This window comes from Lutjanus erythropterus, chromosome 18 (genome assembly GCF_056507025.1).
Source record: "Lutjanus erythropterus isolate fLutEry1 chromosome 18, fLutEry1.hap2, whole genome shotgun sequence".
NCBI classification, from domain to species: Eukaryota; Metazoa; Chordata; class Actinopteri; order Lutjaniformes; family Lutjanidae; genus Lutjanus; species Lutjanus erythropterus.
Genome location: NC_139334.1, coordinates 8,861,359 through 8,877,265, shown reverse-complemented (window position 1 = coordinate 8,877,265; position 15,907 = coordinate 8,861,359). Strand labels below are relative to the sequence as shown.

The following is a 15,907-nucleotide window of genomic DNA, read 5'->3' as shown; positions in this document are numbered from 1 at the left end:
GATAAAATCTCACATGCTAGCTAGACATGCATATATTAGCATAGTTTTTTCATGTTCATTTTTAACCAGTAACCTAGAGATATATTTGCTGTTATTTTAAATGAACATTTATCTAAATTTCAGCAAGCAGAAGAAAACTACTGTCTATCCAAACAGTAACTGTCATACAAGAATGTCTTTTTAAATATTTTTTTAAAGTTTTGTTATTTGCCTGAAAGAAGGTCTGTGGTTAACACGGGCTTAAGAGAGTTTCATGTTTTGTTCTCCGACATAAAATATGTGAGTAATTACGCCACTAATGATTTTGAAGCTTATATGTCCATAGACCTCAGAGGTTGTGGCGTTGTGTTTGCCACTGCAACATCCAGTGTCAAAATCCCATTGGCTTGTTGTGGAGGGAACCAGAAAAAATACAACAATCTGTCATTCCCCCAGCACTCCTTCTCCTTTTCCACATGCAGAGACAGAAGCCTACTGCGCATGTGCAGAGTGTCATCACTCTAGCTTGTGTCTGATTGGAGGAATTGAGTGTGTTACAATTGCTCCTGGTATCCCCCAGATAAATGTGGGCTCACTACTTGGCAAGCAACAAATCACTGTTGCCCTTTTTTATTATAAGTGTTGTAACGGCTCATTAATGATTTATAAAGTCTTTACAATCTATTAACAACCTAATTATAAACTTCACTTCAAAGGATAGTCCAGTAAATTGTCCAGAAAAGCCTTATTATGTGGGCTACATTAAAAAAAATGTTATAAGAGTCTTTTCATGGTTGAGTGTTCCCTCATACATCCGCGTGTCTGTTGAGGAGAGACTTATTCTCTGGTTGCTATAACAGTCTTGGAGACAAGTTGCCTGCAGCACAGCGACGCACTCCTGCGCGTCTCCCTCTGACATCATCGGCTATGAAGTTACAGATATGGCAATGCCACTCTTGCAGGCAGTTTAGTCTCCTTGAGACGGACAGACTCAAGCCACCGCCATCATGTCGCTCACCTGGTCTGCCAAAGACCACAAAAACATGAATCAAGCCGCGGCCACCGGACAGAAGCGAGGGCGTAACGACGCGGGGAACAAAGCCACGGTGGTGCTCGGTGCGCAGTGGGGAGACGAGGGCAAAGGAAAAGTGGTCGATTTGTTGGCGACTGAGGCTGACATCGTCTGCAGATGTCAGGTAAATGATTGGATTCGTGATTTCAGATGAGCTTTCACAGGGGCGTGTCCTTGTATTACTGCTGAATGACATTTTTGTATGAATTCTTAATTTCACAATGGAATCTGGCACTTGTATTGGCTGGCTGGTGGAGAGCAACAGGTGCTCAGGCTGAAAACACTTGTACCTCTGTGATTTGGGGAATACTTAACAGAACTAGATATTTATTGTGTGGGAAACCCTTTGACTATCACAGTAAACCATACTGATTCTGGACTGTGGTTTCTTCAAGGTGCACTCTATGGTTTAAATGATGAAATAGGAGAATTGTGGCCATTAAACTCAAATTTCACAATATTTTTCAGATCTAGAATGCCATGAATAAGCTTGTTTCCTCTGTTAATTCTTGTATTGACCTCTAAACCTAGTGTAAAGCTGCTCTGACTGTCTCATTCAGCTGATCACAAAGATTAAGACTGGATCTCGAGACCCCTCAAACTCATCAAAACAACTGCAGACAGGTCAGTTTGTGGCCACTTACATAAGACAGATACCCCTCTGGTCAGAAACCAGAGGTCACTCCAGAACCAGGACACACGGTGAGACCTGCCAACAGTTGCTGTGTTGTACTTTCTCCACTGACAGGACTAGCACCGTGTGTTCTGGAGGCTTGAGAGCCCCACCCACCGGGCAAGAGCGAGGTCACATTCTCAGGGTGGCTTGATATGTGAGAAGGCCAGGTCTTAGCCAGGGGGGAACATAGAGTGGTTCCACCAGCACCGGCCAAGTCTGTTAAAATAGGTGCTGGAAAATCCGGGTGAATTGGGAAGAGGGAGGCTTATCGCTGTCTCACGAAAAGAACATGAGAGCATGTTTGTGTGGCCGAATCTTCAGTGCTTGATTATATCGTCATCAAAACATTGACAGTGTAAACTATGGTCATAATATGTCCCTTGTTTGATTTCCAGGGGGGCAACAATGCAGGACACACGGTGGTGGTGGACGGCAAGGAGTATGACTTCCACCTTCTCCCCAGTGGAATCATCAACCCCAAAAGCACATCACTCATAGGTAATTTCAGCTGTATAGAGACGGCATCATGAAGAATATTACTTCCATTAAGTCTACTCAACTTTCTCTGCTTTTGTAGGAAATGGAGTGGTCATACATCTACCAGGCTTGTTTGAGGAAGGCGATAAAAATGAGAAGAAAGGTATTTGAAGAAAAAACACACACGACAGATAATAAACTGGCATAAATTCACATGAGAGTTTGCTCATATCGATGTGATTTCTGTTCTCTGACCAGGTCTGAAAGGCTGGGATAAGAGATTAATTGTCTCAGACAGAGCTCACCTTGGTATGTAAAGTATATGGAATTGTTTCAGGATGTACAGACGGCATAAATCAGATGTTTTCAAGTGTGTGAAGGCTGCCTTTAATTGATTTGTTTATATATCTCTCTCTGCAGTGTTTGATTTCCACCAGGTAGTGGATGGCTTGCAGGAAACTGAAAGACAAGCACAAGAAGGAAAGAAGTAAGGGTTAGGAAAAGGTTCAGAGTGAGCCAGACCTGCCAACACTGTGTCAAGTAACGGATAATGTGCAGTGAACAAGTCATTAATGTAAAGTAAACATTGATAAGGTGTATATTTTCCCAAATGGACCTGCTCACTGTACATTATCCTGCTTATTACGCAGCTATTAAAAAAACACACAAATTTGGCACAAATTATTAATAAAAATAAATATTTTATTGATTTAAAAGAGTCTATGATCAGAGCTGCATCCATAGCTACAGTCTGTTCCTCATAGAAATGTTCTGTTCAGAAATAGCGAACCTTAGAGTGCCATAAGTGACCAATCAGATTCAATTATTTATCATGGCTTCTTAATAATAAAGGTGTTGAGTTTAACTTAAGTGGAGTCACAGCCTTAACCAATAGCAAAAACATATGTGTGTCATTCACCACAGAGGTGAAGTCTACTTCCCTGCATTTCTGTGTGTGTGACTATGACCTAATATATTTTTCTCTATGCTCCAGTAGCAATTAGTAAATTTGGTCAACTTTTTCCTGTAAAGCCACATGAACAGTCACATCTTAAGTTTGCTAAAGTTAGCAAAAAGGCTAACTAACTAATGAGCTTATTAGCAAAATGCTAGCTAACTAGCTAGCTAACGATTTATATAATAACCTGCTAGTTGCGTTAACTAGCTGGTTACATTAGCTAAGCTAATTAGTCAATGTATGTTGTTTTAAGAGGTCCTTCAGCAACGACTTGTAAACATCTTCAAAAAATGTTTTTTCTTTCTCAACAAAGACGAAACAGCATAGGACAAAGATGACTGAGGCACCAAGTCTATTCAACTGTTATTGCTCAGAGCGAAAAGGGGACGTAGGAGGACTGTTCCTTTTGTGTCAAATTATTGATTTTTTTTAAGCAAGCAGCCATGTAATAAGCAGGATAATGCACAGTGAGTGGGTTTCAAAATAAACCTCTGTGAGGCTTATTTTGCAATAATGACCTGCTCACTATGAGTTATCCTTTACACAGGCCACAGTACAAATCTACATTCACTGCACACATTATTTTACGTCACTTCTTTTTGCGTGTGTTTCACATTAACAGCATTGGAACAACCAAGAAGGGCATCGGACCTGCGTACTCCAGCAAAGCATCGCGCACTGGCCTCCGTGTGTGTGACCTCCTTGGTGACTTTAAGGACTTCTCTACGAGGTAGGGATCGTGCGAATATGGCAAATTAGGTTACTTTCCAAGACCAATACTATGTTACATTATTCATGGGTTCCTTTCCTTTCAGATTTAAGAACCTCGTCCATCAGTACCAATCCATGTATCCATCCTTGACAGTCGATGTTGAGGACCAACTGAAAAAACTCAAGGTAGACACTGACGACCAGTGGCTAACTGATGAGTGACTGTTAACTCCTCCAACAAAGAAACATCAATCTGTCTACTTGTCTCGTGCAGGAATACGCTGAGAGATTGCGGCCAATGGTCAGAGATGGGGTCTATTACATGTATGAAGCTCTTCATGGACCTCCAAAGAAAATTCTGGTTGAAGGGGCCAACGCTGCTCTCCTTGACATTGACTTTGGTAGGGTCTGCGGCCATAAAATTAATTGTGACTTATCATTCGCCTCGGGAGGTGAATATGTGACTTTTTTTTAATCTAGGAAGGAGTCAGTGCTTTAGTAACAAATTATTTTTTTCTCCTCAGGCACATATCCTTTTGTGACATCATCAAACTGCACCGTGGGCGGGGCATGCACCGGTCTTGGCATCCCTCCTCTGAATATTGGTGATGTGTTTGGTGTATCTAAGGCCTACACCACCAGAGTGGGAATTGGAGCCTTCCCAACAGAACAGCTCAATGTAAGAGCTTGATATCACTTAAGTGAATTAGTAAGATTACTGGAAAATGTACACTAGATGTTGTCACATGTCTTTGCTTCCCCAGCTTTCGCATTGCATGAAGTGGAGACACATGATATGTTATGTAACTGGCTGATATCAAGCTTGACATGTACAGTTTGTTTGTGATCATGTGGCTGACACACAGGCGGCAGGGCTGGCGGAGGGGAGGGGAGGTGTGGGGTTGTTCTCTGGCTGGAGTGCAGCTGTCAAATTTTGTGAGAGACGGGCTCAAACACTCTTTACCTCTTATACAGATCACATGTTCACGGGGATAAATTTAGGGCCAGAGTGTGGGTTCAGGATATATTTACTGTGTGAGGTGGGGTTCTGTTACTTGTCACGGGAACTGACCATAGGCACATAGGTCAAGATGTTAAAACTTTATCCCCCCCAGCCCATGTCATGTTTTATTGTACTAAGCTGTGTACCACAGTAGTGTACTGATAGTCATTCAGTCATTTAGTTCTTAGTGACATCTGGACACATGGTATTCATACTACTAAAATGTTTTCAGAAACATAGTTTAGTGTAATGTTAAGCAGTAATATGTGAAATATTATGACCAGGCATTTTGGGTCCAGTTTCCAATCGAGTTTGACCTGATCCAGTATTGATCAAGATTATGTGACTACTTTGCCTATTTCTTGTCTAAAATGTTAACACAAAGATAATTTAGTGTACTATTTAGCTGTAATATGAGAAAGACTGGAACCAGGCTGCAACCATTTTGGATCCATTTTCCAACAGAGGCTCTCAAAACTCAGATCAAACTGCCAAATGAGGCTGTGTTGATCAAATAGGGATCAAGATCCTGTTACTACATTACCTATTTCTCACCCAAAATGTTTTCAGAAACATATTTTAGTATAATGTTAATGTGTAATACACGAAATGTTGCGGTCATATGTTTGCCATTTTGGTTTCGGTTTCCAACAGATGCTCCGAAAACTCAGATCAAATGGTCAAATTAATCAGTGTTGATCAGATGTAGATCAAGATGCTGTTAATATGTTGCCTATTTCTTTCTTAAAATGTTTTTAGAAACATTTTCGATCCAGTTTCCAACAGGGACTGACAATCAAACAGTGAAAACAAGGCAGTGTTGATCAAATATGGATCAAGGCTGTCTTTCTACATGACCTATTTCTCTACTTAAATGTTTTTAGAAACATATTTTAGTGGACTGTTTAACTTTAACATGGAAAAATTACTTACCAGGCTGCCATTTTGAAAATGGACATTGGGAGGGCAGAGAGGGACTGGATAAACAGAACGGAATATGATTTTATTTTCTGCTCAAGATGTCTTTACTCTGCTATATCTTTACATAGCAAATAGTTGTTTGCTGTATATTGTACCTTTACATGTCTGATATCATTAAGGTTCATGAATAATTAAGTAACAGGTAGGGCTGCTGTTTTTCCCGTTTACTCCAGGCAGTAGGAGAGCTGCTGCAGACGAGGGGTCATGAGGTGGGTGTAACCACAGGAAGGAAGCGACGTTGCGGCTGGTTGGATCTTGTCATCGTCAGATACGCTCATATGATTAACGGCTTCACCGCGTGAGTGACTAGAGACGTTTAAGCAAATCATCAGGTGTTTTCGTGTTTGTTATGTTTGGCCATTGCAGCACATTTACCCCACAGACATATGTTGTGCACTATCATAAATTACATCACAATATTGAGAAACAGCACATGTTAAACTGCTCTCCTATGACTTCTCACCTGTCCAACAGCATTGCTTTGACAAAACTTGACATTCTGGATGTGCTGGATGAAATTAAAGTTGGAGTCGCCTACAAACTCAATGGAAAAAGAATTCCCCATTTCCCAGGTGATGTAAAAGAAGAAACCATGTGTAGAACAAGACTCAAAAACCCATCTGATCTGTCTGATGACAGGTAATATTTATTTTAAGACTGTTAAAAATTGATTTCTTTCAATCATAGCCAACATGGACGTTTTGCACAAAGTGGAGGTTGAGTATGAGACCTTCCCTGGTTGGAAGACGGACACCTCCGCAGCCAGGAAGTGGAGCGACCTCCCAGCCAAGGCACAAAACTACATCCGCTTCATTGAGAACCACATCGGAGTTCCCAGTATGTTTGACACAAAATAACAAACTTACATATCTTTATTTTACTTCACAGGGCACACTGAATATTAAAGATTGCAGACAGCTATTGTCAACAGCTCCCCTGAGGGCCTCAAAATCAAGATCATAATTATGCATGATATCCACTGGGTGGCACTGTTTCACTTATCTGAAATAGCCTTTTCCAGTATGGATGGTTATGACTTCTACAGTTTTGTCAGCTTTTCTAATCTTTCTCTTTATTTCTATCTCTCTTTAGTCAAGTGGGTCGGTGTTGGAAAGTCCAGAGAGTGCATGATCCAGATGTTCTAAAGGCACACCTTTATCTCCCCTTGATGGAAGCAAAGACAATGTGGCATGATGTGGCATCTTTTCATCACCTACAATTATCTTGTCCATTAACTAATAAACAAAAACTCTGTGTAACCTGTGAGTAGTGTTAGCTATATTTGTTGTGGTGCAGTCAGTTAATCTTGTCCTTTTATTATTACAGTTATTAGATTTATTGGATAAGTGTCAATCCATGGCTTTACCAGCAATTGCACCAGAACATGTTGATCTATGGTGGGTTCCCTGTGGATCATTTATGATGAATGGTCTGATTTGATTTCAGGAGCCCAGCTACACTGCCTTGCAAAGTAAATGTTATTTGATGATATAGTTTATAAACAATGTACTGTTGGGGTTTTGTGAATTGGGATTGCGTTGATCATTACTCATTTAAAAGTCATCATCAATATGACAGAGAGAACACAAAGTATGCATTATTTTAAAGATGAGAAAAGTGTATTTTTTCATTCATCATTCCTGCAGTTCCTGAAATTATATAACAAACGTTCAGAAGAACAAAATTCGCGACAGTACACAAAAGTGGCACAGTGTAGACGGCGGTGGAACATGTATGTATGCTGGGGACAAAGTTTATTGGTCGTGTTTAGAAGGGAACCTTTGATTTGCGAAACCCTCGCGAGATTTGTACGAGTCGATTGTTCAATGTGCACCCTGTACATAAACGTATTATGTTTTCTAATGTGACAGCGCTATGGTTGAGATCGGGGTAGGTCTAAGAACAGATAGCCGTTTGGTTAGGGATCGGGAAAGATCGTGGTTTGGGTTAAAATGACCATTTCGCGGGAGAGCTTTCGCGGCTCTGGGGTTCCCTTCTAAACACAACCACGATTATTAGAGAACCAAAAGTCACGTGACAGCAGGCCAGTTGTTGGATTGGCTCTAAACTTTCATGTGACACTAAAGAATGAGTGTGATTGGCTCCCTGTTGCCTCCCCTGCATTTTTCCCGCAACAAACAAGTGTGGAAGTGCGTTTGAGCACGACGGGACTTTTTGTCAATCAATATGCCGAAACGAGCTTGTCCTTTTACGGAAACATTCTCTTCCCAATATAAGATACATATCGGACAACAGGAGCTGAGCAATTATGGCGTGTTTGGGAACAAATACAGACAAGAAATCTACGGTAAGTAGCTGCATGTTGGCGGATGTCACACTGCTTAGCAGTGTAAGCTAACACGTTAGCTTTGTCGTTGCGCACATTTACAGCGTACAAAGAAGTTAATTTTGCACTCTGGTCCAAAAATTACTAGTCATTTACACCTGATGTGTGATCTCGTTTGTCGGGCATCTTTAAAAAATAAGGTAAATTAGTTAAAGCGACTGTCGATCAAGGTATTCATGGTTTAATACAGTGTTTTTTTTGTGGTCAAGGCACACTAAAGGACACACATCACACCTGTACCTGAGCATAGCAGCCTCTTAACACGCGTTATCTTTGTGGAAATGTTTGTTTACTTCATGTCACGTCAATTTTGACCAAACTAATAAATATTTATTATCAAAAAATATTCAAGAATTCATTTGCCATTTAATCAAAGCAGCAACACACCCATTTAAACCTATCGGCCATTTGTTCAAGAGTATAAATTTCCACTGTATTGGAAAATGAGTCCATACAAAGTACTGGTATAGTAAATTAAAAATTCATTGTATTGTCACAAAATCCCACAGCACACTGCTTGGGAAGCACAGTTCAAAAATACATTACCAGCAGACCTCTAAACTATCACAATGCAGTCAAATTAAGTTTAATGTGCCGTAAATGTCAGCCTCCAGTTTACCACAGGGCTGTCAGCTGAGCTGGTCACATGCATTTTTCATTAATGAGGGGGCATTTCTTTCCTCAGAAAAGACAAAGAATTTGCTCTTCAATGGTGCTAAGGCTGTGGTGGGCAAAATATGGACTGGAGAGGAGAGGTGCACCAACCCGCAGCCTACTGGACAAGCTGACACCCCTGGGTGCAGCCAGGCACTACTGAGAGGACAGACGCTGATTGGACATGATGGGAAACTAACCAGAGCAAACGCTGCCCCAGGTGAGCCTTAACTGATGGCTGTAACTTTGTAAGACGCAGCAGTTTAATTCTGTCAAACCACATGAACTTGGATCACCAGAACACCAGTTGTTTTATAGATGTGTGGCATCTTCTACGAGCAACCAAAGACAGTAGCTCGCCAACTATTCACCCATCTGTTTGTCTGTATATCTACTTGTCCTCCATAAGGTATCACAGTGCAGGAGCTTACACTGACTCCTCAAAACCACATTAGGGCGAGGTCCACAGTTCGAAAGAGAAAATCTTAGGGGGATTTACACTGAAAGAATAATCAAAGTCCAAATATGTGGGAACAGTGACATCTGCCGATGAAAGCAGAGTAGTGAAGTTGGTGCTCTTGGGAGCCATGTGATATGAGCTGGATCTTTCAGAGGACCGGAAGCACTGGCTGAACCTGCTCCTCTCCAAATAAGACCTCACAAAATGCACGCTTGACCCCTGAGTTATCTTCTGTCTAAATGAATATCCCAGAGCAAGTCGGCTTTGTGGTAACGCCACATCTGCATTTATGACAAGATAATTAGAGAGGAAAGGTCATCTCTTGTGGACAAACAAATCATCTGGTATTATGGCAAATCATCTGTTGCTTTTTTAAGTACAGTATGTATGCATTTTTTTGAAAGTCTTTATCCTGTACAACACGTAGGCACAGTGATAGTACAGTTAATGTAATTTATGTAAATAAAATAAACAGAACAAAAATAGCATTTCTTTTAAACTTAAGAGGGAAGAAACAAAATATAAACAGAAATTTTGTACAGATGTCTCACACTGGACTGTTACCTTTTTTTGGTAATAGTTTTCATTTTATAATAAGACCAGAAGTTAAGTGACCCAAAAAATAGTATTCGATCTACATGTTTAAACACTTAATAAAGCAACATAGTATAACATACAACAGACCTGCATTTATAAAAGGATAATAGGATAAAATTAAAGAATAATACAGCAGAAAGGTCATCTTTTGTGGACAAACAGCACATGCTTTGCCTGTAAAAACGGCATCATATTACTGTTGGCAGCGATACTGGAGAGGTTTTTCCTGGCAATAAAATGCATAAAAACAACTGCTAAACTTAATAAAAACATGGCAAACTGTTTTTTAATTTAGGGAACATTTTGTCTACAGACATTCACAGACTTGTTACATGACGGCAAAATCCTCAGTTCCTTTGATAATTCTCCATAGCCCTTTGTCAGTACTACTCAGTACAGGTACTGATTTACTACAGCAGCTGCTGTAGCTGTCCCATTTAGTGGGATTTAAATGTGTTAAACACTCATTAGTAGTTCTCATTAAGTTATAACCTCAAAATAGTCAACACTGGAAACTAAAGGTTGGACTTGGTGTATTTGGTTGTGATCGATATAAGCAAAATATTTTTATTTTATTTTATTTTTTTTAATTAATTGATAATTGATTGTCAATGCTGCCAATACTGTATGAAGAAAAGTGCATACAATTTCCATCCCTACTTTTAATATATATTGGAAAATCTTGGATAATCATAATTATACTCACATAACTTCAGTTTATTATGTTGCTGCAATTCTTTGATCTAGTCCTTGTGATATATTTAATGATGATAAACAGATTAACTTTTTTTTTTTTTTTTTTTTTTTGAACAATGTTTGCATACCCAGATGTACTTTGGAAGAGTTTATTAGTCACTGTAATCATTCATCCTGTCTGTACTGTCCCAGAGAAGATCTCCTAAAGCAATTTAAATGAAAGTGAGGAGGAGCCAAATTCACCATTGTTTTTTTAGGTAAAGAATAATACTTTCCAAATTTCAGCTGAGCCTAATAAAGCTTCAGCTCTCTGTATAGAAAAATCACGTGGGTAGAGGGGATTTCACATTAAAGTTATTGTGATTTTGGAATAAATCAACTTAATTTGGATCTATTGTAAAAGATAACTAAAGACTGCTCTAAATACCATATCTATGTACGTGTGGCCATGTGATTACAGTTTTTAAAATGGACTTGAAAACATTATCTTTTAATGGTAACTCAAGCACAAATACATTCTGAATAATATCTGGTCATGTGACATTTGAGGTTATTGGGTAACAAGGATCACACTTAAAAAATCAAAACTGGACAAAAGAAAAATCACTTCTGGGATGTGTTTGGAGGAGCTTTTTAAACTGGAACAGGCCAGATTTCAAGAAGTCACTTTCTCCAGAGCCCAAAACAAAATTCTGTTAATGCGTTTCACCAGCAGATGTCAGGGTTGTCACAGGTTTGGATTCCCAGTTCAGTCGCTTTTGAACTGAGGTGCCTTGCTAAGTGTTCACCCAGTGTGTTGTATGCATGTGTGCTCTTGTATAGGTGCAGGAGTCACTCCTACAGGTTGCTGTGTGTGTCAGAAGAGCCAAGGCTCCAGGACGCTATGCTCCCAATGCGACCGTCTAGCCTGTTCCTCCTGTACCCGACAGTGTTCCAGTTGCTCCAGCCTCTGCTGCTCTGTCTGCACCATCATAGAGTAAGTTAAAAATTAATTTCCTTTTTTACCCAGTTTCTCAAAATTATGGTGACAATGGCATTATTTGTCACTTTAAATTTATACGGCTGCCAAAATAGCTATATCATTTCTATTTTAATGACTAGGCATGTCTGCAGAGTTTCGCTATTTCCTTAAAATACCTTCTCCTTATCAGCTAATGTGGGCTGGAAAATATTGGCCTTAAAAGCATCTCGGTGCATCCCCAGCTGGAATCCAGCTGCAGTGGAGGTTTTTTTTTTTTTCCTAGTCATCCCAGCTTCAAAGTATCATTAGATCCCTTTAAACTCGGAGGCCGTGCGTGGTAAGGTTAATTAGGTGTCACATGGAAAATCACTCAGTGTGGTATTAAAGACATGTTTGCATGAGATGTGGGGTGCAGCCTTTTTCTCATCTGTTCTGTGAAAGGCTCTCCTCTTGTGCTTGTACTGTGACCACACTCTGAACTGCAGTGCTGTAGGCTTGTGTGCATCACTGGAGCAAAAAAAAAAGTCCTGTAAATTTATTGTATTTTCATTAAGAAAATGAGATTCTTTGATAACTTATGCCAAAAACATGACCCCAACTCAACCCTGAACCTTGTTGGGTTTTAATCAGTTTTTGCTGCAGTGGCAGGAAGTTGCAAACAGAGCAAAGTAAATTTGCTGGATGTTAAGACATCAAAAAGCAAAGCAAGGAGAAAAACAGCTGCTTATTCATCTTTTGAGTATGATGAAGCAAACTACACACTTTAACAGATTGCATTGCTAACTATTGAACCAAAACAAGTATATTTCTTCTATTAAACATTAAATACTGTGGCTGTTAAAGTATAGTTTCTATACAGTAGGGGATGAGCAGGATTATTATTGTTTTAAATGTAAGTTTAAGGATGTTTTTAGCCTTGAATAAAGTAAACTGTCTTGTTTGGTGGAAGTCCAAAGAAAAAATTCTGAGGCACTGTTGACTGAATAGAAAAATAGAAAAGTCATGGATTTTTTCTTTATTAATTTATTGATTAAACAATTCATTTTGGCAATGAGAAAAGAAAAATTAGCAAAACATTCATCTAAGCAGAAATGGTGGTACATTGAACATCCTGTGTACCCAAAACACAGTGCACTGCACTGACTTTTTAATACGGCTGTGTTTATAACACTTCTGACACACCCGCCAACCGAGAAAGCGTACCTCAAAGCCTGTTGCATGCCATTTCAGGGAAACAGCTCGTTCAATCTGGAAACTGTCGCCCTCCAGGTCACATGGCATGTTAATTCTGACACTTCAAAAGATCACATACAAAACATAACAGTAGAAGGAACAAAAGTGTGAACATATATACCAAAACAACCATCTGCAGATAAGAAATACTCAATCACAACTCATCAGACTATAAGTTAAGGGCAAATAAGTGGTGATGTACGCCATGAATAGCACCTTACAATGTGAAAATGCTCATGATCAGTCACCCTCAATAGAACTTGTCAAAAACAATAATGAAACGTCAAAACAACAAAAAAATATGCAATATTAGGAGGATGATATGTTTTCAGCCGTGTTCGCCAAAGGGTTCAGATGTTTATTACTCCACTGAACACAAGTTTTGCATTTGTGCAACATGTTTGGGTTCATAAAAACCTTGACTCACTTTGCACATAATATTTTGCAACTGTAGCTCAAGTGGAAGAGCAGGTCAGCCATTATTCTTAGTTGGTGGTTCAGTGTCCAGAAATTCCTTGCCATACCTTAAACATGATGCCGGACCCAAACCGCTCACAGTGAGTGAGAGGATATGTTGTTTTTGGCCAAAGTGTTGGACAAATAATTGTACTTTAAACCTTTTTTTTTTCTCTGTTCCACAGTTACAGCGGGCGATATGATGAAGTACTGTGCTGCAGCTGCTCCACGTAAAAGAAGGATCTGGAGTTTGTTGAACATATGTAGTTGCCTCTGTGAGATATTACTATGAGTGATTTTTACACCTGTGATTTTTATGTGATCTAAATGTTTTTTTGTATATATGTATTGCATTTCCAAAGTAACTGAAATAAACTTGAACAGTTTTGTATACAATTAAATGTTGTGTTCTCTTTGGTGCAACTGTCATTAAAAAAGGTCACGGTGTGTGTTCGGATTAATTAAAGGGGAATTTGTTGAATAATACAGGAATCGAAACGGGATGTCTGAAGACTAAAAGGTGACCCAACTGTTATCCAGTGTTGTAGATGCATCAGCAGATGGCAGCACACTTCAAGGACTCAGTTGAGGGATGAGTTCCTTTCAGACTGGACCACTTTCAGGGTAACACACAAGCCCAGGCGGCTTCTCCGCTGGATGAACACATTTATCTCACTATACTAAAGAAGCACACTTTTTTTTTTTAACCTTTTTTAGTTGGAAGTACGAAAGTCCTCTCTTGGCAACAAAAATGAAACTCCAGTCCAGCCCGTGTGCACTGACCTTGAGAATGTGCTATCAGATGTATTTATTAAAACAAGCAGAGCCAGAGGTTGAACAGAACCAGGGCTTTGCGGCACAGCAGACAATTTGGCTACAATTATCCCTGCTGGACATGACCTTGAGGTGCAGTCATCACTTTCTGTTGGCCGCGGCTCGTCACCGATGATGACTGCTTTCAGGGTCAGGTATTGTACACTGTGAGTAATTGTTCTTGGTGGCAGAAGTCCTCAGCACTGCTTTATAGAAATCGGTCACATGACACGGTCTTATAGATATTAGCTTGGATGAGTGCACTTCCTGGAGCTTATTGCAAATGCGCCTACGAGCTGTGAGTCACATCCCCTGCTCAGCGGGCCAGTTGTGGCTCTGGTCTTTGGGGAGCTCTGCAGTTGGTGTCCGCGAGCACCAGCTTGATTTCTGGCTGAGTGAACAGACAGCTGCTGGCAAGCAGGGCGTCAAGTTGTCTGCACATTTCTTGATAAGGCTTCAAGGAAATCAGAGGTGGACATAAAACACTTGACGGGAAGACTTTCCATTTTTGTGTTCTTTATTATTATTTTATTGAAGATAAAACAGTGCTTGACTCATAAAATTCAGCAGAGATGTCCATAATTGTAATGCTGGTGGATTTGTTTAGCTAATAGTTATAGTTTTATGAAATATAGAGCTGAAAGATTTAGTCGATCAGTAACAAACAAATAGGCAACTTTCTTTTTTCAAAGCAGAATATTCGCCATTTACTGCTTCTCAAAGAATTGACTTTTTCTCTCCGTTATACATCACTGCAAAGTGAATATCTATGTAGTTTGGATTGTTGGTCAAACAAAACATCGAGGACATCACCTGAGACTGAACCATATTCATTATTTTGTGTCTTTTGTTTTTCTGACAAATTGATTAAGTGTTGAGATAATCAATACTGAATAATAGTTGCAGGCCTAAAGAGATGGAAAAATAATAATTTATATTATACTATTAATAACATTTCTAAAGTTGGATTTATTTACCTGGCTCTTCATTTTTAATTTCCCCTTAAAAATATGTCAAATCAACAAGTAGCCAATAACATTTCCAATAAGATTATTGTTCTGTCATAAATTAAAATTACTGTTAAATGTTTGTAATATCTGATGAGCCATCTTGTCTGTTTGACTTAATCCATGAATTCAAAACTGCAGCCCAATAATAACTTTTTGCTGAAGTAGAGCTGTCAATTTATTCTTTTGCTAAGTCCATCAAATATTATAAGAACAAAAGAGAGAAAGAAATTGTATCCTATTCACCTCTGTGTCTTCTGGTCCTTTATGACCTTGGAGATGACTTAATTAGCTGACTGTCTTAATTATCTCAGTAATATTGTTTGGAATTATGAGTCCCAGTGACCCACAAATATCTTCAGCTCCTTTTCAACAATCAAATCATCACATCAGACTTCCTTTTAGTAAACGTGTGTCTAGGAGAAAGGGAGTAGTATAATGAATGACAGTGGAGAAAAGAGTGTCGTCTGTAAAGAACACAGCCTCACGAATTATTCATTATTCCTTCAGTTTAATCTCAGCTATTGCCTCAATACTTAAAGTCCCCTCTGCTCAAAATGTCCTTTTCTTCTTGTTGCTACAGTTGGAGATTTGAGCTTCACAGTACAGGATGAGGTATGTGCAGAGTTTGACACCAAAAGGATGTTTTCACATTGACCTGCTGAAAGTGGAAAGTTTCTATGTGCTGATTTCACAGGCATGTCTACAAGTATAAATTATGACATCACAGACAGTTTGGAAACCAAATCTTGTTCAATATTCAACTTGCAAAAGTACGATGTGGTAACATGAAGCCTCCAGCGCACAAACACTGAGAGGGGACTTT

At 39.4% G+C, this 15,907-nt stretch overlaps 2 protein-coding genes across 2 annotated transcripts; both read left to right on the top strand.

Moving 5' to 3' along the window:
- Window positions 1-918: 918 nt before the first annotated feature.
- On the top strand, window positions 919-7,116 carry adss1 (adenylosuccinate synthase 1). Its single transcript, XM_084742805.1, has 13 exons — window positions 919-1,175; window positions 2,123-2,225; window positions 2,305-2,367; window positions 2,463-2,513; window positions 2,625-2,691; window positions 3,785-3,892; window positions 3,978-4,059; window positions 4,148-4,274; window positions 4,398-4,552; window positions 6,031-6,155; window positions 6,332-6,429; window positions 6,545-6,694; window positions 6,950-7,116. The coding sequence occupies exons 1-13, from the start codon at window positions 987-989 to the stop codon at window positions 7,000-7,002; spliced, it is 1,371 nt and encodes a 456-aa protein (XP_084598931.1). The 5' UTR covers window positions 919-986; the 3' UTR covers window positions 7,003-7,116.
- An 856-nt stretch (window positions 7,117-7,972) lies between these two features.
- siva1 (SIVA1, apoptosis-inducing factor) lies at window positions 7,973-13,662 on the top strand. The gene is made up of 4 exons (XM_084742803.1): window positions 7,973-8,165; window positions 8,890-9,078; window positions 11,434-11,587; window positions 13,447-13,662. The coding sequence occupies exons 1-4, from the start codon at window positions 8,045-8,047 to the stop codon at window positions 13,493-13,495; spliced, it is 513 nt and encodes a 170-aa protein (XP_084598929.1). The 5' UTR covers window positions 7,973-8,044; the 3' UTR covers window positions 13,496-13,662.
- Window positions 13,663-15,907: the final 2,245 nt, after the last annotated feature.

What these genes read in the sequence shown, in the direction of transcription:
- adss1 (XM_084742805.1), top strand. Translation starts at nt 987, where the DNA reads ATGTCGCTCACCTGGTCTGCCAAAGACCACAAAAACATGAATCAAGCC. An exon ending in CAAGCACAAGAAGGAAAGAA is followed by an intron (nt 2,692 to 3,784) that starts GTAAGGGTTAGG and finishes TCACATTAACAG; the next exon opens with CATTGGAACAACCAAGAAGG. An exon ending in TCTCCTTGACATTGACTTTG is followed by an intron (nt 4,275 to 4,397) that starts GTAGGGTCTGCG and finishes TTTTCTCCTCAG; the next exon opens with GCACATATCCTTTTGTGACA.
- siva1 (XM_084742803.1), top strand. Translation starts at nt 8,045, where the DNA reads ATGCCGAAACGAGCTTGTCCTTTTACGGAAACATTCTCTTCCCAATAT. An exon ending in ATACAGACAAGAAATCTACG is followed by an intron (nt 8,166 to 8,889) that starts GTAAGTAGCTGC and finishes TTCTTTCCTCAG; the next exon opens with AAAAGACAAAGAATTTGCTC. An exon ending in TCTGTCTGCACCATCATAGA is followed by an intron (nt 11,588 to 13,446) that starts GTAAGTTAAAAA and finishes TCTGTTCCACAG; the next exon opens with TTACAGCGGGCGATATGATG.